Source organism: Nuphar pumila, chromosome 11 (assembly GCF_984573655.1).
Source record: "Nuphar pumila chromosome 11, dmNupPumi1.hap1.1, whole genome shotgun sequence".
NCBI classification, from domain to species: domain Eukaryota; kingdom Viridiplantae; phylum Streptophyta; class Magnoliopsida; order Nymphaeales; family Nymphaeaceae; genus Nuphar; species Nuphar pumila.
Window position 1 is genome coordinate 3,114,462 of NC_143259.1, and position 26,254 is coordinate 3,140,715.

Here is a 26,254-nt window from a genome sequence, read left to right on the forward strand (position 1 = left end):
TCGTAAATGGTTATCGATTCCATACAAAAGACTACGGTATAAACAAATCAACAATAAATAGTGGCGTGTGTGTCAAGGGTAGCAGCTACGGTGAAAATGAACATGATTACTACGTTGTTATAGAGGAAATAATGGAGTTGACTTACTTAGGCATGAATAACAGGGTTACGGTATTCAAGTGTCATTGGTTTGATCCAACTGCAACAAGACTCGACAAAGCTTCAGGCATTGTGGAGGTGAATCATAAATCCAGGTTTGGAACATATGAACCATTCATATTAGCCTCGCAAGCTCAACAAGTTTATTATACTTCATATCCGAGTATAAAAAAGTCAGATAGAAATGAATGGTGGGCAGTTTGCAAGGTGAAATCCAAACTATACCCCGAGTATGATCAGTTACAAGAAGATGAGTTAGCTGAAGACAGTGATTACTATCAATCAGATGATGTCTGTGACTTCGCTTATGGTCACGATGTTGCGCATGATATGCATGTCATATCTCCATTGGCTGATGAAACATTCATAGAGGAATGTGATCCAAATGATGTACCAAGTGGATGGGCAAACAATGAAGAAGAAGAAGAAGAAGAAGAAGAAGAAGAAGAAAGTCAAACTAGTGACGAGGAAGAATTCTCAAGCTAATGAGCAAAATCTTATACTACAAACCTCTATTTAAATGCATTGTAATACTTGATGTGAGTTGTATTGCAATACTTGGTGTGAATGATTAAAAATTTTATTTCAATGTATTGTAATACTTGATACGAATGATTCAAATGCATTGTAATACTTGATGTGAATGATTTCAATTATCTGAATGTATTATAATTTATGCAATTAACGAATGATTTGAATTAGTGCAATACTTGATGTCAATGATTTGAATTATTTGAATGCATTGCAATGCTTGATGTGAATGACTTGAATGCATTGTAATACTTGATGTGAATTATTTGAATGTATTGTATGACATATGTTATTTGTTAGAATATGGTTCGTGGAGGTTATAGTGGTCGCTCATCCAGTAGTAGCCAGGCTCAACCTTCATCTTCACGGGCTCCTGTGATAGGTATATCATATAACTAATTAGATGCTTGATTAGTTCAAATGCACATTCTGAGAACTTGGTGTGTATTTTTTTACAGATGATGTTGCGCCTGTACACGACCCACCTACACCAGTTGATCGCACAAGTCAACAGCCAACACAGGAAACAGGGTCTTCTTAGGCTGGCACAAGAAGACTCATTCGAATAGTGTATATCGATAATCGACCGTAAGTATTTTGTTTTCAATTATTGCATATCTTTTAAATATTTTATATTGATATTTACTGTGTAACAATTCATGTGCAGCACGAGGTTTGAGCCACAAGAAGTAGTACGGGAGATTAGGAATTCACTTCTTCAACATCTACCAGGACCAGTTGCTCAATGGAAAGAGTACCCAAAGGAGGTATTAGACAGATTGTGGTCCTCATTCATGGTATACAGTTGTTCATCATAGTTAATGTATTTCATATTTAATTTATTTAAGCAATGTCTACTAACTTTCTGAAAATATTTGTAGGCTTCGAATTGCTTTGCAACTACGGTGGAAGAAAATGATGCAAGGAAGGTGTGGCAGAAGGTGGCTGCCAATCGATTTGCAGACATGCTGCACACTATGAAGACTGCAGCAAAAAAAGCATCTGGTGTAGTAGATGATCCATTATTGTGGAAGGGCCATGGTCCTATTACTATCAGGAGAGATTACTGGGATGAAATGTGCGATATGTGGGCGGGAGATGCATTTAAAAATCGCTCTGCGAAGGCTTCACAAAATCGATCGAAGATGCCCGAAGCCCATCTACACACAGGTGGATCTAAGACATTTGGGAGCCACCTAAAGAAAATGGTAACTCATCAATATATAATATTAATTTTATAAGTATTGTTGCAAATTTGTGTACTAAATCTTTTGTCATTTAACTTCGCAGGAAGCAGAAAAAGGAGGCAGTGTACCATATAAGGATGTGTTTGTAGAAACACATAAACGGAAGACCACGGGAGTCTTCGTATCAGAGAAGGCGAGAACGACAACGGTATGTATTAATTCTATTAATAATCATTGCAATATATATGCAAGTCATCATAATGTTATCATTAATTATTAATGAATACTTTAAACATTATTTTGTAGGAGGCATATGAGCAACAAATGGTAGAGCGATATGGCGAAGACGCTACTCAGCATCCATCATTTGATCCTACAGCATGGGTGACTGCAGCAGGTGAACCCAAAAAAGGTCGCGTGTTCGGGTTTGGGAGTAATATGAATACTTCACCAGTTATTGGTTCTTCCAGTTACGGCTCACCAACTTCTTGCGCCGACATAAGCTCCAAGCAGCCGACTATTCTTTCCGGTGATGATGTACGCGAGATCATTAATGAATCACTGAATAACTACTTCCAATACACTGTCGCCCCCTTTCTCCGAAATGAGATCAAGGCCGCTGTTCAGGATAGGGGATCTTCGATTCCAGGTCCCTCTCAGGTATAATCACATATATAGTTTTTTTTACTGTCTTAAAGCACATCTGAGCATGGTAGAATCACATATAGAGTTTTTCTAGATGCCTTAGAACACATATGAACATGCTATAATCACATATTCAATTTTTTTACTGCCTTAGCACACATATGAGCATGATAGAATCACATATATATATATATATATATATATATTTAACTTTTTGTCTGTCTTAGAGCACATATGAGCATGATAGAATCACATATAAAGTTTTTTTGATTGCATTAGAACACATAAGCATGCTATAATCTCATATTCAGTTTTTTTACTGCCTAAGAACACATATGAGCATATTATAATCACATATTATGTTTTTTGACTGCCTTAGCACACATATGAACATGCTATAATAACATATAGAGTTTTTTAATTGCCTTAGAACACATATGAACATGTTATATATCATTTATGATAGAATCACATATAAAATTTTTGGCTTTGCCTGCCTTAGAGCACATATGAGCATGCTATATTCACATATTCAATTTTTTTACTGCCTTAGCACACATACGAGCATGATCGAATCACATATATAGTTTTTTGCCTGCCTTAAAGCACATCTGAGCATGTTAGAATCACATATAGAGTTTTTTTATATGCCTTAGAACACATATGAACATGCTATAATCACATATTCAATTTTTTGACTGCCTTAGCACACATATGAGCATGATAGAATCACATATAGAGTTTTTTTATTGCCTTAGATCACACATGAGCACATGATAGAATCACATATAGTGTGTAATTTATTTCATTATATTTTGTTTATCAATACTGACTGTTTTTTTCTTGTGTAGGCTGCTAGCGATAATCAGGGTAGTGGAGCTGAAGGGACAGATAAAGACAATGAACAAGAAGACGCACAAAATCTTGACGATGATTAGAGGACTGTGTTGAAGAAGTTCTATTTTTTTTATTTTTCCTAATTGTAATTGTTGAATTGTAAATAATTAAACTTCTTAGTTTTAAGGTGAAACGATTAATTATTATAGATACTTGTTATATGAATTTTTTTGTGTGGTTTGTTTTTTATTTACAGGAAATATAAATTGTACAGGAAATATAAATTGTACAGTTCTCGGTAATTAATTTTTAAATAAATTTTTTTTGATTTTTTTTCGTTTTTGCGACGGATTAGCGACGGATGATTCCGTCGCTATTCATATTAATCTAGCGACGGCTTAGCGACGGAATTAAATCCGTCGCCACGCCGTGGTCGCCGTTTAGTACCGGCGGATTGGCGACGGCAGTTAGCGTCGAAATATTCGCGACGTAAGCATACTGTCGCCGCGTTGTCGCTAATCCGTCGCTAACATGGTTAGCGACGGATTAGCGACGGAATGTGGTCGTCGCTAATCTACTGCTTTGTTGTAGTGTTAGAAATGGGCGAATTTCAATTGTTGCTAAATCCACTATTTTCAATTTCCACTCTCAACAAGTATTCCAAACCGAGCTTAAGGCCCTTTTTGGAATCTGGTAGTTGGGATGGAATGGTGTGTGTTTATGAATTTAAAGAAGTGGCAACTGCCAAGTTCTGAAGGTGGTAGCTGCCGAATCCATTCTTTAGTGTAAATACAAAGGAAAAAGGGCAAAAAGATGAGGGGGGGATATGATGACATAAAAATTTATGCCTTAGGCACCCAAACACCCTTCATCTTAGTGATAGGCTCTATCAATTGTGGGGCCCAAGACTTTATGGAGGCTATGAGGTTACTAAGGCACAAATTTTGTGCAATGTGATGGCACTTGATTTGGACTCGGAGAAAGGGCCTCACTTCCCATCCCAAATGCATAAGCCTCCATCCTAGCTACCAGATTTCAAACGGTACCACCAAGGTAGTTTGACTAAGATTTTCCCCTGGGAACACCAAATGCATAAACACCCATCTCAGCTACCAGATTCCAAATAAGCCCTAAATGAAGTTGAATTCGGTAAGATATCAGATCAAATCTAATCCATTGACATTCATAATCTGGTTCTTGTTCAACCTCTAGGAGCGGCTAAGTGCCATAGCCAATCCATGAAATTTTAGTGATGTGATTGGCTATAGCACTTAGCCATGTCACTTAAAGGCTCCTTTGATCTCAACTCTTTTACTGGCATATTTAAATTGCTTCTCAAATGTAAGGTGGGGGTGAGTAAAGGGAATTCAGTGTATGTTTGATGGCTTGCTCAGGAGTTGACAAAATTAACAAAAAAAAAAAGACTGCATTGGTTCCAATAGTTTTATAACAACTGTACCAAGTCTAATGTGTTTCAAAGTCCAATGTTTGTTTTAGGCAGTGAGCTGACAACATGGACACACTTCACTTGGGTAACTTTATTTTGAATAGTACACTCGATTCGCCAACCACAACAGTATTTTAATATTTTATTATGGATTATATACAAACAAAAAATCATAAATAAATCATAAAATAAATGATAAGAGAAGAACATTAAGAATAAGAAAATGAAAGAAAAAAACCCCTAAGGTTTTTACCAACAGAGGCCAGCAAGTATGCCATCGGTGATTTTGTTTTTTAGTTATAAAAAACAAGACTCGAAACTGACCTGTGTTTTTTGCCGATCTTGGTTGTATTTTTTTCAAAATCCAGTAGAGAGAGAGAGAGAGAGATCATTGGATCTTGGTTGTGTTTCTTTTGGAAACCCTGAGAGGCATGCCCTTAACTCTACAACCATCAGCATGAATTACTTCATGCCATTTTAATGCTGAATCTAGTAATTAACCATACAAACCATTACTTTCTTTCACAAAACGAACCAAAATCCACAAAATTAAACGTATTAATATAAAAAATGCTGTCATTAGCTCCACACTTTCAACAGAGAAAAGAATCAATTTTCACATAATAACAGCCACTCAAAAAATCCAAATCTCCCGAAACAGAAAGCTCCTCACCCGAAGGAAACACGGACCAAACCTGGCACTCTTCATGTTCTTCCCAAATGTGCAACTGGGACAACTGCAAACAGATTCTTCCCTTAACAAAAAAAATCAAAACCCTAAAAAAATGCATAAGAATCACAAACCCTGCAAATCAAAAGCTTGTCACAAAAACCATAATCCATCTAAACCCCAAACTAACATAGAGAGAGAGAGAGAGAGTCTCGCCAGACAGAGTCGATGGCGATGCGGCGATCCTGGAAGCAGTCGAGGACTTCGCCCTCCCACATCCTCTGCACGCCTCCTCCTCCTCCTTCGTCGGCCTCCACCTTCCCACCTCCCCCCACCGACGAGAGCCCCCTCGTCTGGAGCGCCACCGTTACGCACAACATGTCGAAGTTCACCACCGCTATCAACGTCTCCTCCTCCATCTCTTTCCCACCTCCTCCATCCTCTGCATGACCGCCGAGAGAGAGAGCTCCGCCCCTCTGGCCGCTGCACAGGAGAGAAAGAGAGGGTCGAGCGAGAGAGGCTGCCACCAGCGCGACGGGCGGGACGCGCTATCAAACGTGCCCTCAGGGATTTCTCAATTGCTCTCTTTATGTGCCACCAGTCAATTACATGCAGGATTTTGAGTAGAGCCCATAAAACGTCGTCATATGATTGGCTGTAGCACATAAGGAATCACTTAAGTAATCACTGGATCCCAAGTTGGGGGTAGGGCCCTTTCCCGCCACCAACCCCTAAAACCCTAAACCGCACTCTTCCTTCCCGGTCCTGCCCATATATAGAAAGTTGCAAAAAGGTATGATCTTTTTAAAAACCTCACCAACACAAAACCCCCAGAAAAGCCCCTCGCCTCTCCTCCCTCGAGAGAGAGCTGCAGCTTTGTATAGAGGAAGAGCGAGGGGAGGTCCTCTGCAATCTAGAGAGAGAAAGCGGGATTCTAAGAGGAAGGTCTTGCAACTCTAGAGTGAGAGAGAGAGAGAGAGCAGCCATGGAGGGGAAGGCCAGAGTGCTCGTCCTAGACTACGGTTCCCAATACACCCACCTCATCACCCGCCGGATCCGGCAACTCCGCGTCCTCTCGTTCTGCATCTCTGGCACCTCCCCGCTGCAGGCCATCGCCGACCACCACCCGCAGGTCATCATCCTCTCCGGTGGCCCCCACTCCGTCCACTGCCCCGGCGCCCCAGCCTTCCCGGACGGCTTCCTCCAATACGTCGAGGAGTCCGGCATCTTCGTGCTTGGGATATGCTACGGCCTGCAGCTGATCGTGCAGTCCTTGGGTGGGGAGGTGGGTTCGACCCATCGGAGGGAGTACGGCCGGACCGAGATCTTCGTCGATGGCCAGAGCCGGCTTTTCCCGCTGGCGGAGGGGCAGTGGAAGCAGTGGGTCTGGATGAGTCATGGCGACGAGGTGGTTCGTCTGCCTGAGGGGTTTGATGTGGTCGGGAGAAGCAAGGAGAGCAGTGTCGCTGCGATCGAGAATCATTCAAGAAGGATTTATGGGCTTCAGTATCATCCAGAGGTATAATTTTGTTGTGGGTCATTTGAAAATTTCATTTTTTTGGCTTCCTTTCATCTTTGATTGGTTTTCATTAGGATAATAGTAGGATTGTTGGCATCTAGTTTTCCAAAGAGTAACAATATGGTATTTTCTTTAGTTGGTGTTTGTAAAAGTGGTGATTTGAATTAAGCTCAGTAGTCAATGAGAATTGTTACAATTTCTTTAATATCTTGATTGCTTTATAGTTCTGTTTGTTAGTTTGCTCTAACGCTTTTGTTTATGTTGATGCGGTTTCTTCCATCCTCCCTTTTTTTTTATCTAAATCACCTGTTAGTAAATTTATTGAATTGTTGGTATTAGAGAAAAGAATCACTTTCTCTGTTGAGGCCCAGAAAGAAAAACTTTATAAAAAAATTTGTCGCTGTAGCAGCTTTTGACACTGGTTTTTCATGTGTTAGTTATTCCTTTTACTGTTGCCTTTTCCTCTTTTATATTTGTTTATTAGTTGATGGAATGTGAATTTGGTATATGAACCTATGATGAGTTATGGCTGAACGCCTTCAAGAAAATAAAAGGGATTTTATGTAATTATCTGTTTTGTAATTAATGTTTGAAGTACATCCAATTTTGGAGCTGTATTGTCTGGTTGATGTTGTGTATAAGTCACAACTTCATTATCTTAAGTACCCGGGCGTGGTGCAAATGACCAATTTAGTTTTGTGTTTTCAGTTTCGTAAGTATCCTATCGTGCCGATTATGCTTTTGAACACATACTTGCATGCCAATTTAGTTTTGCGTTTTCAGTTTTGTAAGTATCTTATTGTGCCGATTATGTTTTTGAACACATACTCGCATGAATCTGAGAAGGGCGATATTGGTTGGTTTGATTGTTTATGGTGAACATGATTAGTGCTATGCATGTGGTTGCTATAAAAATGTCATTGGATTCGTTGGAGGTTATGGTTTTGGGTATGTTTGCTCTTATTGTCAACATCTTTTCTTTGGTATGGTGATCTTTGCCCTTTTTCGGTTCTTCCCCAACTAGTGATCAGGTTTTGCTTTGCTTTGATGAGATGATGTACAGGGTTCTTTGTTCGATCATGCCTGAGCACTGATTAGTATTAAGAGAATTGTTGCAATTTCCTATTTGTTATGCTTCTGCATGTTTGAGCTTCTGCTCATGTAATAATTGAGAAAAAATTGAGACATCATTATAAAAAATGAGTTTACTCTTTTTTGTCATTATTTTTTAAGCTAGAATAGTATGATGTTATGGTTGAAGTTGTAGCACCTCTCCAATTATGATGGTATAATTTTATTTCCTGATGAAAGCTTTACTAATGAAAATGGTCTTCTTTTCTTTTTTTCAATGGGCGGGAGGGATACCACAAGCTTGAAACAGTGGGCTACTCAGACTTTAAAATCGATGTAGAAATCTGTGTGTGTGTGCTTGTGTATGTGTGCATTGTTCATCCATTGCAACTGAGTTTCTTTTTCCTGCTTTTTATCCTTTGGTTAGTAGATACGTTTTCCAGTGTCTGTACATGTTTGTGTATGCTTAGTATATCAAATTTTTAACCTTTTTTTATCTTGTCTTTGATCTGATTAGTAAGGCATGTTTGCTAGTGGATGCTTGATTATTTTTTATGGTTTATACAAGAAAGGAAAAATGGCATGTAGTGGTACCTTTATAGATTATTATAAGTTTTATGTATTTTAGTGTCGTTTGTCTGTGTAATATATTATCACAAGCTATATTAATTGTGACCAGGAAAGAATAGTAGCAACAAACCCCTAGAGTCGTGTAAGTGCCTCTGATATAATTCAGTAAGATGGTCCATGAGTTAGACTGGGACTCTTTTTCTCAGTCATGTTGTCTGCCGCTTTTTTTTCTTCCTCTTCTTTTTCTTGTACTTAAAGATGTTCACAATTCTTGCGAGAGAAGCACAAATCTGATAATTTGTTGATGAGTTTATTACACTTTTGCCTATTTCATCATTGACTTGTGAACTTGATTAGTTAATAAAATTTTGTGCGAGTAATCTACTGGTTTGTGTTATTTTTGTTTTTAGCCAGTATTTGATTTCACTCTGTAAAGGCTGTTTTATCATAATTTGGTTATGCATATCTGGATTCCCTTTGTGGATCTTTGAAATGGTCGTTGTACTTGCAATATTGTGTATTCCTTATAAATCCAAGTGTTTGCTTGATGTTATAGCTGATGACCTACAGGTGACTCATTCTCCACAAGGAATGGAAACTCTACAGCATTTCCTTTTCGATATCTGCGGGATAACTGCTGACTGGAACTTATATGATGTACTACAAGAACAAGAAAAAGAGATCAAAGCGATGGTGGGGCCTGAAGAACATGTAATTTGTGCACTATCTGGTGGAGTTGACTCAGCCGTTGCCGCTACTATTGTCCATAAAGCAATTGGAGAGAGGCTACATTGTGTTTTTGTAGACAATGGTTTATTGAGGTTGGCTTCAAACTGCCTTCTTGGGGTTACGTTTGAATGTGAAACCACCATCTTTTGTTGAAACTTGAAACTGATGTACTGTAGATTATTCATGAGATTAGCTTGTCTTTCTTTCTCTAATACAGCTATCTTTATCTAGGTATAAAGAGAAAGAACGGGTCATGTCAACATTTGAGAGTGACTTGCATTTGCCAGTTACATGTGTAGATGCAACAGAGCGGTTTCTTAGTAAGCTCAAAGGTGTTGAAGATCCTGAGTCCAAAAGAAAAATAATTGGTGGGGAGTTCATCTCTATTTTTGATGATTTTGCCCAAGACTTGGAGCGCAAGTCGGGAAAAAGGCCTGCTTTCTTGGTTCAAGGAACATTGTATCCAGACCTGATTGAGTCATGTCCACCACCTGGAAGTGGAAAAAATCACTCTCACACCATCAAGAGTCACCATAATGTGGGGGGCCTTCCTAAGAACATGAAGTTAAAGCTTATTGAGCCACTCAAGCTCCTCTTCAAGGATGAGGTTCGACTAAATGCATGCTTTGTCTTGCTTGGCACCTGAGTCTCACCTGAGCCTCAGTCCAATTTGTGTCTAGGAATTCTATACTTTGATTTTGATGCAGTTTGTCTTGAAGTTGTGTAATAGCTTTTCATATGCAGGTCCGACAATTGGGGAGCATTCTAAATGTTCCTCAAGCTTTTCTTAAGCGCCATCCTTTCCCAGGACCAGGACTGGCTGTGCGGATATTGGGTGATGTTACTGAGGGAAACGACTTGGAGATCCTGCGTCAGGTTTCTACTAAGGGGCATTACCAGAACGTTAATGCATTTCTTTTGTCTGATATTTTCTTGTTCTTATGTTTTCTTAATGCATCAGGTTGATGAGATATATATTCAGTCAATCAAGGATGCTGGGCTTTATGACTCTATCTGGCAAGCATTTGCTGTTCTTTTGCGAGATAGAACAGTGGGTGTTCAAGGTGATCAAAGAACTCATTCTCGTGCAGTATCTCTTAGAGCCGTTACGAGTGAGGATGGAATGACGGCAGACTGGTGAGCTACCTTTTTTTTCGCCATCTTTATATTGTCTCTTTGAAGGCAAAACATTTTGTGATGCATTGCGGATGCATGCGTTTCTAGATTTCTTGATAGGATGCAACATATTGTTGTGCTAGGATTGTTTTCATGTTATGTATATCTTATGAAAGAATTGAATGTAATTGTCCATGGGTGAGAGTTGTGGCCTGTCACATGGATACATTTTAAGATATGGGGATGCGGCCATTTTTATGAAGTTTTAAATGTAACTAGTATACAAGGGGATATGAAAGGGCAGTCAAAATGGAGTATCCGTATGACATAGGTTGTGGCAGAGCACACTTGGATGTTGGAACTAGACCTTGTTTAACTACAACTTGAGTCACAATCCACAACTTAGTAATTGAATGGGGTTCACTGTTGTGTCAGATCTATATCAGCCCATTGTGTCTGCTGCCTGCACTACCAGGCCAAGGCTTTGAGTTAGATGGCGGGTAATCTTTGCACCCTGAACAACTATTCTGATATGGTAACCTTTGTTTTGTTTTAGGTTCTACTTTGATCGTGAGTTCCTAGCATACGTCTCTGCAAAGATCTGCAATGGTGTCCGTGAAGTGAACCGGGTTTTATTTGACATAACATCAAAGCCACCATCTACAATTGAGTGGGAATAAATGATAATGATAAAAAGCTGATTCTCATTTATATATGGCTTGTGGTTAGGTGCTTGGGCAGGAATGAATAGTTTTATCAAGGGGATCAAATCAGGATGTTCTTTTGTCGTATGAGGGGCCATCTGCTGGTTGGGACTTGGGGAGATCAGAAACTGCTCTAGATGAATGTATGGTTCTTTGTATTGGCTTTTGGGGACCTTTGTAATCCAAAGAGGCCTAACATTATATGTATTCAAACCATTCACAATCACTGCATACATAATGGTATACATTGGTGTCTTCCAAGTTCAAGATTTTATATGTGAATTTTCTTGTTTTTTTTTGTATTTCTTGTGCTTGTTGCCTCGGATCTTGGTGTCATCTCAAATCCTTGGATCTGAGATCCGAGGCTTTCAAACACCCCCTTATGGTTTCTCTGAATTCTTAAATTGGTCAAGATTTCATGGGCCAACATGGAGAACCAAATTACATGTAGTGCACTTCCATGGAGGGCTTGGAAAGCTATAGTTTTGCTCCTTCTGCCCTTAATAACATTGTAATGACCAAGAATTAGGGAGAGCTTGTGCTTTTGGATGGGGTGCCTCACTGTCACTGCCTCCCCGATTATGGGCGCAAACAGGTCGGATATGGGTTGGGCCATCATTATCCTGGCACTGTTTTTGACTTTTTAAGAGTGGGTTTTGTTCTGGATCTAGATTTGATTTGGATTTTACAGTGGTGTTTTCAGAAATGGTTATTTGCATCTTTCTTATGATATTATATTTTACGGTGGAGTTTTACCTCTGGGTTAACGACGGTATTTATGACCGACTGAGCCAGCGCGACCAAGTCTTCAAGTCCAGATGGAGAAAAGAAGAAAAGACTCAGTTGATTGCAGTGGCGGAGCCCGGGGTGGGCGGTCGCCCACCCCAGAATTAGAAACCAAAAAAAAAAATGGATCTCTCCATCCCAACTTGATGTTGTCTGGGTTTGTCATACAGTCCAATGCAGGAGATTCGTGCAACTTCCAAAAAGACGTGCACCAAGACCTAAAATGTGAAGCACAACTAATATCACAAATCTCAGTATCAGGATTTTCTCAGCAAGGGAACATCTTGAAATAAATTAAAGATTTGCTTCATCCAGAAATCCTGAAAAAAAGGAAAATAAAACATGAAAATAAGGGAAGACCCTTCACTTTACAATTCTTCAAATGCCTCAGACGCCTACCTCCCAAATACGGAAGAAACCATGCCCAATCCAAACTGTATTTGTCCATAAAACAAGCCAAGCTCTACTTGTGGTTTGTCTCTGAACTTTCTATTAACGTGAATGTCAGCTCTCTTGTCTGGACATCATGGCAACTAGACTCGGTCATTTCACACATTAAGGCTCTGTTTAAGAGCATTTTTTTATGACAAAGGAACCCTCACCAAGAACCAGGTCACTTAATGAGGCCACCTCCCTGCGATGTAAAACTCCAGATTGAGAGCCTTACGTGCCCCAGCTGTGTTAAAGAAAGAGCAGCAGTCGTGTGACAATCAATAAGGGCTATATTGTGGCTTCCCTCGTATTCTCATGCTCTTTGCTTTTTGGGAGCTGCAGTGTTCACAAAACACTCCATTGGTAATGGACTTGGCAACCCCAACATCACATTTTCAAGAACATTCATCAAAGGATGCTTTTGGCAACTCCATCCTCAAACGCCACATTTTGGCAAGACCATATTTTGGCAGCACATAGACATGGTGTTTCCATATCTGTGCAAGGCTCTCAAACAGAGCCTAATTAAATCCACAAAAAACACTGCAAATTTAGGTTCAGGCCCAGTCTGAGATTAGTGAAATCAACAAACAAAACACTGTCAAATCGACAACCAACAACATCAAAATGCTTATTTAGGTTTTATCTTTGCACGAACGACTGTACCTCGAGCGAAAAAATTCTGGCTTTGCCACTAGTCTGAATAAATGGATCGTTCTTCAAGACCATAGCATTGTCCCCGAGACCCGAAGTCTGCCCACCCAACGAAAAACTTCTGGCTCCGCCACTGGTTGATTGCATAAAAATGTTATATTTATGTCGATAAAATTCATACTTGGGGTTGGGGTTGCATAGATCCAAAACTGAATAGGCCCAACCCAACCTACTCTTGATTTGCCCATGTTCTCGGTCCGTCCAAAACCTAGGTCTGGTTTGAAAATGGGCCACTTGTACTGGAGCTGTCTCTATACACGAAGTTTTGGTTCTTTATAATTTGAACCGGAACCTAATATGTATATGTAACTCATTTGTACACATACCCGTTATAACCCACACCTGATTTACATTTGTACACATACCCATTGTACTGGACCTGTTTTCAGATATGGTTATTTGCATCGCTTCTTATCCCACACCTGATTTACATTCACACCAGAACATTCCTGACCTGTACGTTACACAGGATACTTAACCTAATATTTATCTGACCTGTTTACACCCAACGTATCCGAGCCCAAAGATCCATTTGGGTCCAAAATTAATATTGTCCTCCATCCCCCGGTCCAAACGAGGCCAGGTGGTGCGGGGCCCCGTTTCCTCCCGGTCCACTGCCATCCCTGGCCCAAGTCACGTTTTCTTTTCGCAAGAATGAAAAGTGGCAAAAATCGTAATAGCTAAAAAGGTCAGTGATATTCTTTCGATCATCCTCCAGATAAATTGCGCGGGCAGAAAGAACGTTGGGAGAGGAATGGCGGGATCCGAGCTTCCTTCGCTTGCTTTCATCGATCTGTCTTCCGACGACCGCATCGGAACGGCGAGAGCCGCCGTTGAGGTGAATCCTCTCCCCTTCTTGCCTCCTTCCTTTGTTGGATCCTTTTCTTTTTCCTCTTTTCTTCCTTCAATTTCTTGTAGAAACCCTAGTTTTTCATATACGATCGACCCTTTCCACGTTGTTTCTAGTTTGAGATCTAGGGCGGATGCTCGATCGATTTTTATTTTATAAAGTAGATGGATATCTGGTCTTCTTTATCGAGTCTTTCCGCAACTCTTCCTCATCCTTTTTCTTGCTCAGGAGCATTCCATGCTTCAATTACTAATAATTCGTTCGATCTTCTGTTTTTTTTCTGGAAATTCCGTATATCTTGATCCACTGACATCCTTATACTTCGTGTTCAGTTAGAACTGGGCAATAAAGAGCACGTATGTGTGTTGTTGTTAGGCAATGGGCATACCATAGATTGTCTGAGCAGAAAATCATCTCAACTAATCACGCGGACAGAAAAATTTCATTCTTGCTTGTTTTGTGATTCTCAAAAAACTGGAAAAATCTATGCTTTCAATAATTGTCGAAGAAAGTCAAATGTACACTATTAGCGTAATGAAGAGAAGCAACCAAGGTCTCTAAGCACAAGCACTGTTATCAGTATCGTATCTTATCATATCGTACTATACGATAAGGTATAACATAGCATCGCTAGCCTATGAGACACGATATACCCTCATACATAAGAAAATAAGTATTGTACTGTATCCTACAATACATGCCATATAGTAAGATACAACTACTTTTTCATTATTTTGTGTTGAAAATTTTTAAGTAATTTATTTTGGATCCTTTTTCTCTTTTAGTGACAACTTTTTTGCATAAATAAGACTTTGGTAGAGTTCTACTCACTTATTTCATAAGCTATGTGAACAAAAAAAAATAAAAGTTTCTTAATTTATTGTGATTAGTGAAAACAACAAAGAAGTATTATTATGGAAGAACACACATTAGTCAACTGTTGTGCTTATTGTAATTAGTGAAACTAATTGATAAAGACATTATGAAACTTCTTTTCTTAATGCTTACTACTTAGAAATAACATATTACTTTTTTTTTTTTACTTTTTAGTCTTTAATTTCATATTCTTTTATTATATGTAATGGATACATTGTTACAACGTCATAATTATAGTTTTCATATTTGATAATTGTTACATATTTATTCATGATCAATGTTCATAATTAAGCTTAATTAATATTGTAGTTTGACTACTTAAAGTTAAATGTGTTTTAGTTCTTTATTTTTTTTAAATTTATTTTAATTTTGTATTATGTGATTGTTATAATTGGTTTATTTAAAGTTTTTTTTTGTTATCTAATGTGACTCTTTAATAGTAAACCTTTTGTTTTGTTAGTTGATAGTTTGTTACAATATTGTTTCATGTTATAGTGGTACATATGTATGCTTAATTGTTCATAATGCTTTGATTTGTTTCTATTTTATTCTATGATTTTGTCTAAACTTTTCTGTTTTTTTTTGGATTTTTTTCTGATTTTTGTGTACTTTTTCATTTTTATGAATTTTTAAAATGGTTTTTCTTTCCATATCTTACAATACGATATGATACACCCATATTGCCAGCCCTTCCGATATGATAATTACAACATTGAACACAAGTACATAGTGCCTATGTCTTCAAGCTAGATATTGGTTCAAATTTGCAAAACAATTTTCAAGTGTCATACGTGAATAAGATACATGTTAGGACATGTAGTTCTCAAAAGTGGAAAAGCAGATGCAAAATAAATGAGGCTGCTGTATTGTTGTCTCTTCAAGTTGGAACATGCAGATAATATTGTTTTATTTGTCACTAGTCACTGCAGACATATATAAAAGCCCTGCCTCTTGAGATATCTTTTCCTGTTAATTAAACCTCAATGGGTATAAGACAATGATATCAACTGTTACATATGCTTTAATAATACAATTCTAGTGTTGTGGATAAGTGATATGGGCTTAATCTCAAAAGCTTGTCCATGCATTCACATGATCTCAAAATGTTAGTCATGCATGCACAAGGCCTTTTGAGTCATTCTAGTTTCTCACCAGATTTTGCTTCTATTTATTTACAAATGTATTTGCTTATGACAATCCATGCTTCTTCGGACATTGAATGTCTGCTTGTGAGATTTTGTTTTGCTGTATCTTCTTAATATCTGTCTGTTTGCATGGAATTGCTAGGCATGTAAACTTTGTGGTTTCTTCTATGTTGTGAACCATGGCATTGATGAAGCAATGCTCAAGGAAGTTTTTGATCAGAGCAAGGGGTTTTTCTCACTGCCATTGGAAGAAAAGATTAAACTTTCTCGTAACAAGGAACATAGAGGATATACACCTCTATACTCAGAAACACTTGATACTTCAATCAAATCTAGAGGTCAGCATCATTTTTCCAGCTTGCATACATTTCTGGTCTTTTTTTTTCTTATGTATAATCATTCAGGATTCAACTAGAAAGCATTTTTGTATTACTTGTCTTCAGATTATCAATAAGTTATTATTATTTTTTTTCATTTAAATTAACTGTTCAAATACTTGTGGGTTTGCTTTCTTTTTCTAGTGAACTGAAACATGGATTCTTATAGTCTGTTGCCTGATCTAAGTTTACAGCATTTTGATTTCACTTCTATAAATACATCATCTGTAAAGAAACATTAAGTGCAAAATTCACATGGCACAAGTTGGCATGGTTCTATGTTACTGCTGATCATATTTGACCATTGTCTTTGATATCAGGAGATCTAAAAGAGAGTTTCTATATTGGTCCATTTGAAGGAGATTCTGAACAAAACTATTCGTCTGATGGTCTAAACCAGTGGCCTTCTGAAGGTATTATCTGCTCATATTTTATGATGTTTTCCAGTCACTATCATATCATATTCTTTACTTTTTTAGAGCTCATAATATGTGTTCATACTTGCAATTGATAGAAGCCTCTTAAGAATACATTATAAAATGCTTTTATGTTTTTAATATTTTCTTTCAGTTCTTTCTACTGGTATTTTTATTTATATATCAACAATACCTAACATTTTTTTGTTGTCTTGGTTGGGAGATGCTAGAAGTCTTGCCTTTGTGGAGGGTGAAAATGGAGTCTTATTACGTGAAGGCCTTGTGAGATTCTATATCCCTTGCATAATTTCCTCATATATATATAATGTGTGTATGTACTTAATCTTTTATTCCTGAAATCTGTACAAAATATGCAAAGTTTAACCAATTCTCATCAAAGACATATATTTGCATCTTAATTTGGTTACACAAGGCCATAACTTATTTTGTATTCAAAGATTAGTAGTTCTGGTGATACTGGATTATTTCTGAAGGTTCATTCACTACGAAAAACTTTCATTTTCTCATCAATAACTGTTCCCACCCTAATTCTGCCATTGCTTACAAGCCATGTCTAGCAGTAGATCTCTGTTTAACCATTTCAGTGATAAATTTTACATCATGAAATGTATTAAACATATGTCCATAGCCTCCAAGATTTGTTTGCATGAATTCTTTCTTGCTTCTTCAACTAAGCTATTGTATTAATGTTTTTGCTTAAATAAATCATGCTTCTTACTTGGGCAGCACCCTTTTCTTGGAGGGTGGTGCATGAACTCACAAGAAAAATCCTTGTTTTTGCTTATCCACCCACCCTCCAATTCATCAATGTTTCCTAGGGAATGGATCTCCCTGTGGTAGCTTTTATTTCTTTGTTAGCATACTTGTTCTGCCTCTCCCTTTTGATGGATGCAAGTCCAGCTAGTCTTCTTCTTTATTGTTTTAGTGATGGGTATCCTTACTCACTTTGCCTAGCTTCTGAATGATACAGTGTCTGGTAGGGGTGGGCATCGGGCCGGCCAGGCCCGTTTAGAGCTTGGCCCATCGGGTTTTAAGTGCGGCCTGACCTGGAGATGGCCCGGTCCATTTATTAATGGGCTGGGTTTTGGCCTGGTTTTTAATGGCTTGGGTTTGAAGAGCAGCCCATGACCCATTGGCTCAATGGGCCAATGTTCAGTGGGTCGGTCCATCCCGGCTCAAACCATTTGTAGGTTATTTTCGAATGAAGTTTATAAATTAATTCTTATAATACCAAAAGCAATAAATTAAATGAAAGATTAATGCACTCATCTAATTATCTTTTTATTTCCCATATAATCAATGCAACTAATTAGGTAAATAGTAATAATTATCAAGTTACTATGCAACCAACTACTAAAAAATTAATTAGGTAGCTCAGTCCCATCGGGTCGGCCCGGTAGCCCGGGACCTGCCCATGTATATAATGGGCTGGGTTTCAGCTCGGTAGCTAATGGGTCAGGGCCTAAAACCTTGACCCAAATCCAGACCATGGTGGGCTGGGTCGTCTTGGTCTACCGGCCACCCGGTCTATTTTCCACCCCTAGTGTCTGGCATGAAGGAATTGTGTACCTGTGAGCACCATTCTGTGAGAGTCAATGGTGATGTTCTCCATGGATGGTCTTCCCATTTGATCATAAGGGGGGTTGTTTTTTGGTATTGCTCATGTAATAAAGTATGCAAAACATTAAATACAAACTGCACAAACACTATTACAAGTCCAATAAAGGACAATACAAAAGCACTAAGGCATTACACAAGCACAAAGTGCATATACACAACCCCAAAGAGTCAAAAGAATATAAGAATATAAAAAACATAGTCTTTATTGAGCACAAATGCTTAAGAGAAGCATTGAATACAAGAGAGGGGAGAAGCCCTTATTTATATACAAAGAGAGGCCTTTGAGAGCTCCCAAGAGCCGTTGGGAGCTCCCAACTGCTCTATGACTATTATGCCCTTACACAATGTAAAAACGACAAAAAAAGGAAAAATAAATATAGAAAAGATTAAACTGTTCTTATTGCAAATAATAAAATTACCAAATTACCCCTGGTGGTCCCACTTCCTAAAATTTTGGAAGTACCTCGCTTCCCGCTTCCGCTTTCCGAATCACTTCTTGCTCCCACTTCCCTGACTGACAACTCTTATATATATAATGTTTGAATAACCTGGTTTCTGAAGGGAAAATGCTGACAGAAGTGCTATTTAGTATTGGATAACACTGTGGATTGTATCTGTTGCAGGGAAGTGGGGAAAAAGGTTTTGTCTCTAATTGCTTTGGGACTGGCTTCAGATGAAAGACTCTTTGAGAAACTTGGGGCATTGGATATACCAATGGCATTTGTCCGCCTCCTACATTATCCAGGTAATATATTAGATTTTCAATGGGAAAAGGAAAGCGTTCTTCATGGTTATTCTGTAAGCTTTGCTGCTTCAATATGAATAAATAAGGTTGTTTCCATAGCTTCTCTTGCTTTGATTTTACTATTTTGGAAGTGCTTAGCACATTCAACATTGAAGATTGTCTTCCCATATTTTGGGCAGGATTGTTTGATTTCTTTTGGTAATATTGATATTCACAATCTCTTCATATAGGAGGAATTATCTTCCGATATCTCTCTATAGATCAACCATCATAGGGTTGATTGGGCTTACCATGGGGAGTTGATAATAACCTCATTCTTCCATGCTAATGGCCCTTTCCGTTGAGAATATGCCCCCCTGATGGTTGATCTTATACAGGTTTTATGCTTACTACTGTTTGGCTTTTGGCCTGTTACCTTGACATTCTAGAGGGCCAACATATCAATGTCCGACACTTGGATGCCTAGACACTGACTCCAACACTTCATGGACACTCTATTTTCAACACATACATGCTCAAGAAAAAAAATGGACACTTGGTGTTGTGTCGAACACTTTTGAGTGTCTTAGACACAAATGTTCGATGTCAAACACTTTGTGTCAACGTTTAACCTCATGTTCACTCCATATATTTTATTATGGCTTAATTCCAGAAAAATGAGTGAACATGCCCTTTTACTATACAAAACGGGATCAGTCTCTCTCTCTCTCTCTCAGTTGATGAAGGAGTCAAGCTAGTTGCTAAAAGATTGTTAATATTGCCACAATTGAGCCTCGCCCAATCCCATTTAAGAACTAACTCTTCTTTTTCACAATTTTGATGAATTATGTGAAACAACATAGAGGGAAGAGAGAACCGAAGATGCATCCTTCTTTTATTTTTTACTTAATTATTTTTCTTTCTTTATATATATATATATTATTTTTTGGTTGTTTTTCATGATGCTAACTTTACAGATGTGATCTACATGTTTGACTTAGTGGGAATCAACTCTTAAATCATATGATTAGAAAATGTAGGCAGAATTTTATAAGGCTTAAAAAATGAAAGCCTACAATATGCAATGCTCTCGGGTCATAAAATCATGTTTTCCATAAAAAAAAAGATCAAAAAACCAGGGTTTCCACTATTTTGATCATGCCGAATCCATTCATGAGGTTGGTTTGGATCAAAACAACTTGCAAATGGGAGATCTAAAGACTATGACCATATACATGTTTTGATGATGAGGAATTCTTGCTGAAGCGAGGGAAAATGTAACATCCTGAATTTCTGAAAATCCATAAACTCTATATTTTTATATAAAGATACGAGTTTTTACGTGTTATTTATGATTTAATATTATAGAATATTAAATTATGAAGAGATGGACCCTGAAATCATGAAAATCAGGTTTAGATCGGATCCGATTTGATGTAGGGGCAAAATCATAATTTTTTTACAAGGGATGTGCCCAGAATTTTCAAAAATGGTGAAGGCTTAATTTTTGCAAGGGATACATTGCATAATTGATTAAAAGAATTTGGTTTTATTGTGCAATGGCACTATTGCAAATAAATCGGCAAAAAGGGGCAAAACGGGTATAGTAAATGCAAGAAAGGCAATTTGGCAGAGGCAACTGTCATATATAAGGCCAACTCAGCCCCATTGACTTTGCTTAAATTAACATGTGTTAAGAGACATTTAAATTAAATTTTAAGAATGATGTTATTTTTTTAAACCTAAGCTTATATATGTATATATATATCCATCTCTCTCCCTATGTATATCTCTCATTTCCTCTCTTCTCACTCTCTTTCCTCACTCTCGTTCCCATCTTCTTCACTGAACCACACATCATTTCCCTATGATTTCAACCACTCTCTCTCACAACCATTTTGCTTGAGGAGAAATGGCTGCAACCTATAGAAACAGATTTGGGTCTATGTTTTGGGGATTTCCATTTCGTGGTGTTCGTTTCCTTGAGTGTGAGGAGCTATCTTCTATGGATTTTCTATTTTTTCAGAGATTATAAAGTGGGATCTTTCTACTCTATGATTTCTAGGGGCATGTAAGCATGTAGATGAAGTTGGTCTGCAAACCATGCCCGTTAGGTGAAATTTTGGCATGTTTAGGAAGTGGTTAAAGTGTAAATCATGTGTGTTTTTTGCTGAGAAAGTCGTTGCATGCTATGAAGTTGTTCAACATTGTTTGCAGTTTGAACTTTCATATACCCATGATGGTGGTACACTTAAGAAATGATGTTTTCAAAAGTATGCATGTGTGTTTTCGTGGGTATGAGGTTAAATGTAATTTTGATCCGGTTTTCTTGTAGAAATTCATGTTAGAATTGTTTGTTTCATATTTTAGAATGAGGATCCATGAATTTCTATTGAAAATTGTTATTTTGGAGAAAGGATTTTTGATTTGGCCCTGTTTAGGGTCGACTCCTGTTGGTCAGGAGTCGACTCCTTCATGAATATGCTTGTTGGTTTGTCCCCCAGGGTCGACCCCTGTGGATAAAGGGTCAACACCTCATTTTCAGAACTCTATTGGGCGTTTCTGGGGACAAAGAGTCGACCTTTTGTTAGTCGACTCTTTTTGTAATAAAGAGTCGACACCTGTAATAAAAGAGTCAGCCTTTGTTATAAAAGAGTCAACTCTTGAGATAAAAGAGTCAACTCATGCAGGAAGGGAGTCGACACTTGAATAAAAGATCGACTCCTGAGACACTCGAATGTGTTTTTCTTGGAATTTTGACTATGCGTATGGGCTGTTAAGCCTGGGGTTTGATGTATCAACCAGAGAATTGTTGTGTATGGATTGCAATACCTATATTTAGTGTTTTTGAACCCATTTAGTGTATCGATGCATATCACATTTTGTGTGATGCATTTGGGATATGTAATCCTGCATATTTTAGTTATGGGCATTTTCAAACTGGAAATTTCAAGGTAACTGAAAGGGATGTGTGTAGGTGTTGTTTGTATTATAGGGTAATGACTCTAAGGATATCTTGCTATAAGAGTATGGTAGGGTGTTGACCCAAAATACTAAGAGGGTACTATATGATGCATAATGAATTAATATTTAATAACAAGCTACAGTGAATGGTTGTTTATGCTTACCAGATTTTTTTTGTGGCTTGAGCTAGCTTATGAGTTGTGAACAAGCCCGCACCAACCTCGTGGGAGAATTTTTGGGACAGTTGAGCGAGTTCCTGTCATGTTGGTCTAAGGGATCCGTTCTCCACCACGAGGCTTAGGAAACACTGAACTCCAATACTCGAGGCAAAGGTAGAGCTGTTGCAGTATGCCTAGTAGTGTATACTACGTTAACTATAGGGAGAGAGATAAGGTCCCATACTGTAGGTCCCAGGGAAAGGAATACCTTGACGAAAGGTTTAGACTCTGGTGAAAACATCAAAGTAACCATATGGGTTTTATAAATGAAATGGAAGAACGAACACCCATTGAATGTTTCGGTGATGCCCAAGTGGCCAGGGGAGTGGTGCACCTTTGGATAAGCAATATTAAATTAATAAATGTGTGTGGAGCATGACATCTATTGCAATAATAATTAAATAAAAAGATTTAATAAAATACTCATGCATGCATGTAGACATGGCATGAGTTTGTATGTTCGATGCATGGCACACCTGAGGGTCAAACCCTAAGTTGGGTGAGTTGACTCATCTTGACTTATATTGGTGTTGCGTTCTACATTGAGAGTCGACTCCTCTCTTGTTATATATTATGTCTTACTTTGATAGTTGACTTCTGGATGTATCAGACTTGACTCCTTAATCGTTTATGATGTATAGTTTTGTTGAGCTTAGAGTCGACTCCTAGGTTGGGAGAGTCGATTTCTCTTCTAGTTTTGAATGTTATGTCAAATTTTTGAGAGTCGACTCCCGGATGTATCTGAGTCGACTCCTCCTTGTTAGTTGAAGATCGATCATTGAGTTAAAAGAGTCTACTCCTCTTGAGTTCTTCCTTGTATGTGTTTGTTTAGTCCTCGAGTCGGCCCCAAGGTGGGGCGAGTTGACTCCTTTGAATTTATTCTCTTAAATGATAATTTTGTTGAAGGTCAACTTTGGGATGAGTAGTGGATCAACTTTTTTTGTTTAAAATGATTTTTAAGCATAATGACCTTTTCGAATGGACTTGATCTCGTGCTACTACCTCATGATGTTTGTGTGAGTAGTTGGTTCACATTGAGACTGTGGTTTGCTTTACCCCACAATTATTACTTTTTTTTAGGTACTCAGTAGTAGGTAGATGTGGCAACAGAGGACACGTGAGCAACTCATGAACATTAGTGGACGTGGACCTATAACTGCTTCTGTGGTTTTTGGGAACTTTGTACATTTTGTAAATGTGGATAATATTTTGTTCAAGTTACATTTTGTGAAATAGAATGACCTTTATGTTTTGCAAAAGTGTGCAATTGTCTTGTGAAATTTAGATCCTGGTTTGGAACTTAGATTTGAAAAGGGATTTTAAAGGAATAGGAGTCTTTCATAGTGTATTAGTAAACGAGTATTTTATTAAAAAAAAACTTAGTAAAATTTGGGGTGTTACAGAAAACCCCAAGTGGGGCCCCATGACCGCCCTGCCTTACATGACCCACCTCTGAAAGCTATGAACATACTTGTGCACCAATGGGGTTTGATCCGGGGTCTTCAACTCAACACCTTCACAACCACCCTGTTGACCACGTGGGTGACCCCCATGGTGGTTATATATATATATATATATATATATATATAGGGTATATTGTCAAATGTCCTTCCCATCCGACAATAGCGGACACATTTGCACCACTGATCACATGTGAGATTAGCGGTGCAAAAAGAATTTGCGCAAAAGGGGCTTTAGCGGTGTTGTTTACTGCCGCCAAAGCCCCTTTAGTTATAATAATGTGTTATAACTGAGGGGGCTTTAGCGGCGGTAAAGAATGCCGACAACGCTGCTAAAGCCCCTTCAGTTATAATAATGTGTTATAACTGAAGGGGCTTTAGCGGCGGTAAAGGATGCCGCTAAAGCCCCTTTTGCGCAAAAAACTGTACACGGCCTTGGTTGCTTGCATAATCAAGGGCACGCGCGTGTCCGACATCACATCTGATGGGAAGGGCGTCTGCTGTTATGCCCTTTCCTAGTTTTCCAAAACCTGCTGTGTCCAACAATTCATATCCGTGTCTGACACCGGCACTCGTGTCAGTGTCCAAGTAACATAGCTTTTGGCTCTTTGGCACTGAGATGCCTTTATATGTCAATTTCTTTTCCTATATATATATGTATGTATGTATTTGATGGTTTGACTAGATGTAGTTTCACCCAATATTGCAGATATTGTTCAGGGTATTCTTAACAAGGATATTTTGCGATATTCTAATATCTCGGGTAAATACATTTGAAATAAAATAAAAAATAAATTTGATCATCTAAAATTTAAAGAGATAATAAAATGTGTATATGGAGAACTAGCTCTTTCCTGGCACTCTTAATATCTGCAATTCACAATCAGATACCATACACCTTTTGATGCATATTTGGTTCCCCGTTGATTGGTCCAAAGGAACATATGTTGCCCTAAAAGCCTAGCAAACAGATCATTTCTTTGATTATAATGCACCACTGCTGATATCAGTCTCAGTTAGAAAAGGAACACTATAATGGGTGTGGGAGGAGAGGACCGATCACTTCATTGATTGTGACACATCACTGCTGTTATCAGGTTCAGTTACAATTTAGAAAAAGGTACACTATATGGGACGGGAGAGAGGGGAAGGTACAAAGAGGAAAAGACAGCACCAGACTGCCAGGTCTCTCCAAATACACATCTGAACTGGTTTGATTATTTGCCTGAGCATTCCTATTATGACAATAAAAATCTGTTTATGATGCATCTCTGTTATTTATGACACATTGGTTGCACCATCTTAACAGAGGGGTCTAGGGTTCAATTCAAGGTTGCCAAACAAGAAAGCGGAAGCGGGAAACGATACGGGAAGCGAAAGTGAGAAGCGAGGCATTTTAAAATTTATACGAAGCGGGAAGCGAAGTTTCAATTTAAAAGCAAAATATGAATAAAAAATGAAGCAACATGGAATCAAATAAGAAACAAATAAAAACTAAAATAAAATTGATCATTCTTATATTTCATGATTTTTCTGTAAAAGAGTTAAATTTTTTGTTAAAATCTAACAATGATGGTTACTAATTTAAAGAAAGTAAATGAAAAGTGAGTGATAGCGTGAGAGAAAATACATGAAAAAGATGAAAAGAAACGTGAGAAAAGTACATAGTATGCATAGACCATGTGTATGAGAAGCATAGAAGAAGCGTGGGGAAATCGAGCTTCCCATGAAGTTTCGGAAGCGAGGAGTATCGCGCTTCCGAAGCGAGTTTTCGGGAAGCGAGCTTCCCACCTACCTAAGAAGCTTCTGGTAACTCTGGTTCAATTCCATCTGAGTTTGTGCCCCTCCTTGGTTGTTGAAACAAATTGCCAGTGATCCCTGCAGGCAGCCTGATTTGTGAATTACTCAGAAAATTCAATCTGTGAAGGAGTGGATGCATTAAAAATTGCATGAAGAATGATCCTAAACTGCTTGCATACCCTACAATGGGTTGATGATTGTGGTTATCATCCAAGCTTTTTTAGCTAATTCTGAATGATTGGTTTTCAATTTTTTACATGTAAGAATTGTTAATATATATATATATATATATATATATATATATATATTTACACACGTGTATATATATATATATGTATATATATATACTGTTCTGTGTATTTATACCAAAATACCCCTATTGGGTATTTTGGCCATTTCATATGTATTTTATTTTTTTAGGATCTTTTTTATTTTTTCCTTTTTTGTTTTTTCTTTTTATTTCTTTTGGTCCATTGGGGGCCCCACTTAGTGGGACGTTGGGGTCCCCAACGGTCATATTTATGATCGTTGGGGCTCCCCAACGTTCACTAAGGGGAGCCTCAATGCCCCCCCCCCCCCCCCCCTTATGCTTTCTCTCTTGTATAAATAGGGGTCTCCCCCTCTCTCATTTGTAAGGAGTTCTCTCCTCTATTTCTTCTTGAATAAA

At 38.1% G+C, this 26,254-nt stretch overlaps 2 protein-coding genes across 13 annotated transcripts in view; both read left to right on the forward strand.

Moving 5' to 3' along the window:
- The first annotated feature begins 6,297 nt into the window (after positions 1-6,297).
- On the forward strand, positions 6,298-11,451 carry LOC149821645 (uncharacterized). Its single transcript, XM_089980614.1, has 6 exons — positions 6,298-6,994; positions 9,206-9,456; positions 9,596-9,971; positions 10,109-10,240; positions 10,326-10,501; positions 11,037-11,451. The coding sequence occupies exons 1-6, from the start codon at positions 6,461-6,463 to the stop codon at positions 11,158-11,160; spliced, it is 1,593 nt and encodes a 530-aa protein (XP_089836740.1). The 5' UTR covers positions 6,298-6,460; the 3' UTR covers positions 11,161-11,451.
- A 2,371-nt stretch (positions 11,452-13,822) lies between these two features.
- Positions 13,823-26,254, forward strand: part of LOC149821646 (azadirone synthase LFS-like) — a 48,643-nt gene continuing 36,211 nt past the window's right edge. For all 12 annotated transcript variants that reach the window (XM_089980615.1, XM_089980617.1, XM_089980620.1 and 9 more), the window contains exons 1-5: positions 13,823-13,954; positions 16,130-16,325; positions 16,685-16,777; positions 17,011-17,062; positions 19,045-19,166. In XM_089980615.1, the coding sequence (XP_089836741.1) occupies positions 13,871-13,954; positions 16,130-16,325; positions 16,685-16,777; positions 17,011-17,062; positions 19,045-19,166 (547 nt within the window). In that variant the 5' untranslated portion in view covers positions 13,823-13,870. The remainder of the gene's footprint in view (positions 13,955-16,129; positions 16,326-16,684; positions 16,778-17,010; positions 17,063-19,044; positions 19,167-26,254) is intronic.

Excerpts from the sequence above, each read along its gene's own strand:
- LOC149821645 (XM_089980614.1), top strand. The coding sequence starts at position 6,461 with ATGGAGGGGAAGGCCAGAGTGCTCGTCCTAGACTACGGTTCCCAATAC. Across the intron at positions 6,995-9,205 it reads GGCTTCAGTATCATCCAGAG|GTGACTCATTCTCCACAAGG; the intron begins GTATAATTTTGT and ends GATGACCTACAG. Across the intron at positions 9,972-10,108 it reads AGCTCCTCTTCAAGGATGAG|GTCCGACAATTGGGGAGCAT; the intron begins GTTCGACTAAAT and ends TTTCATATGCAG.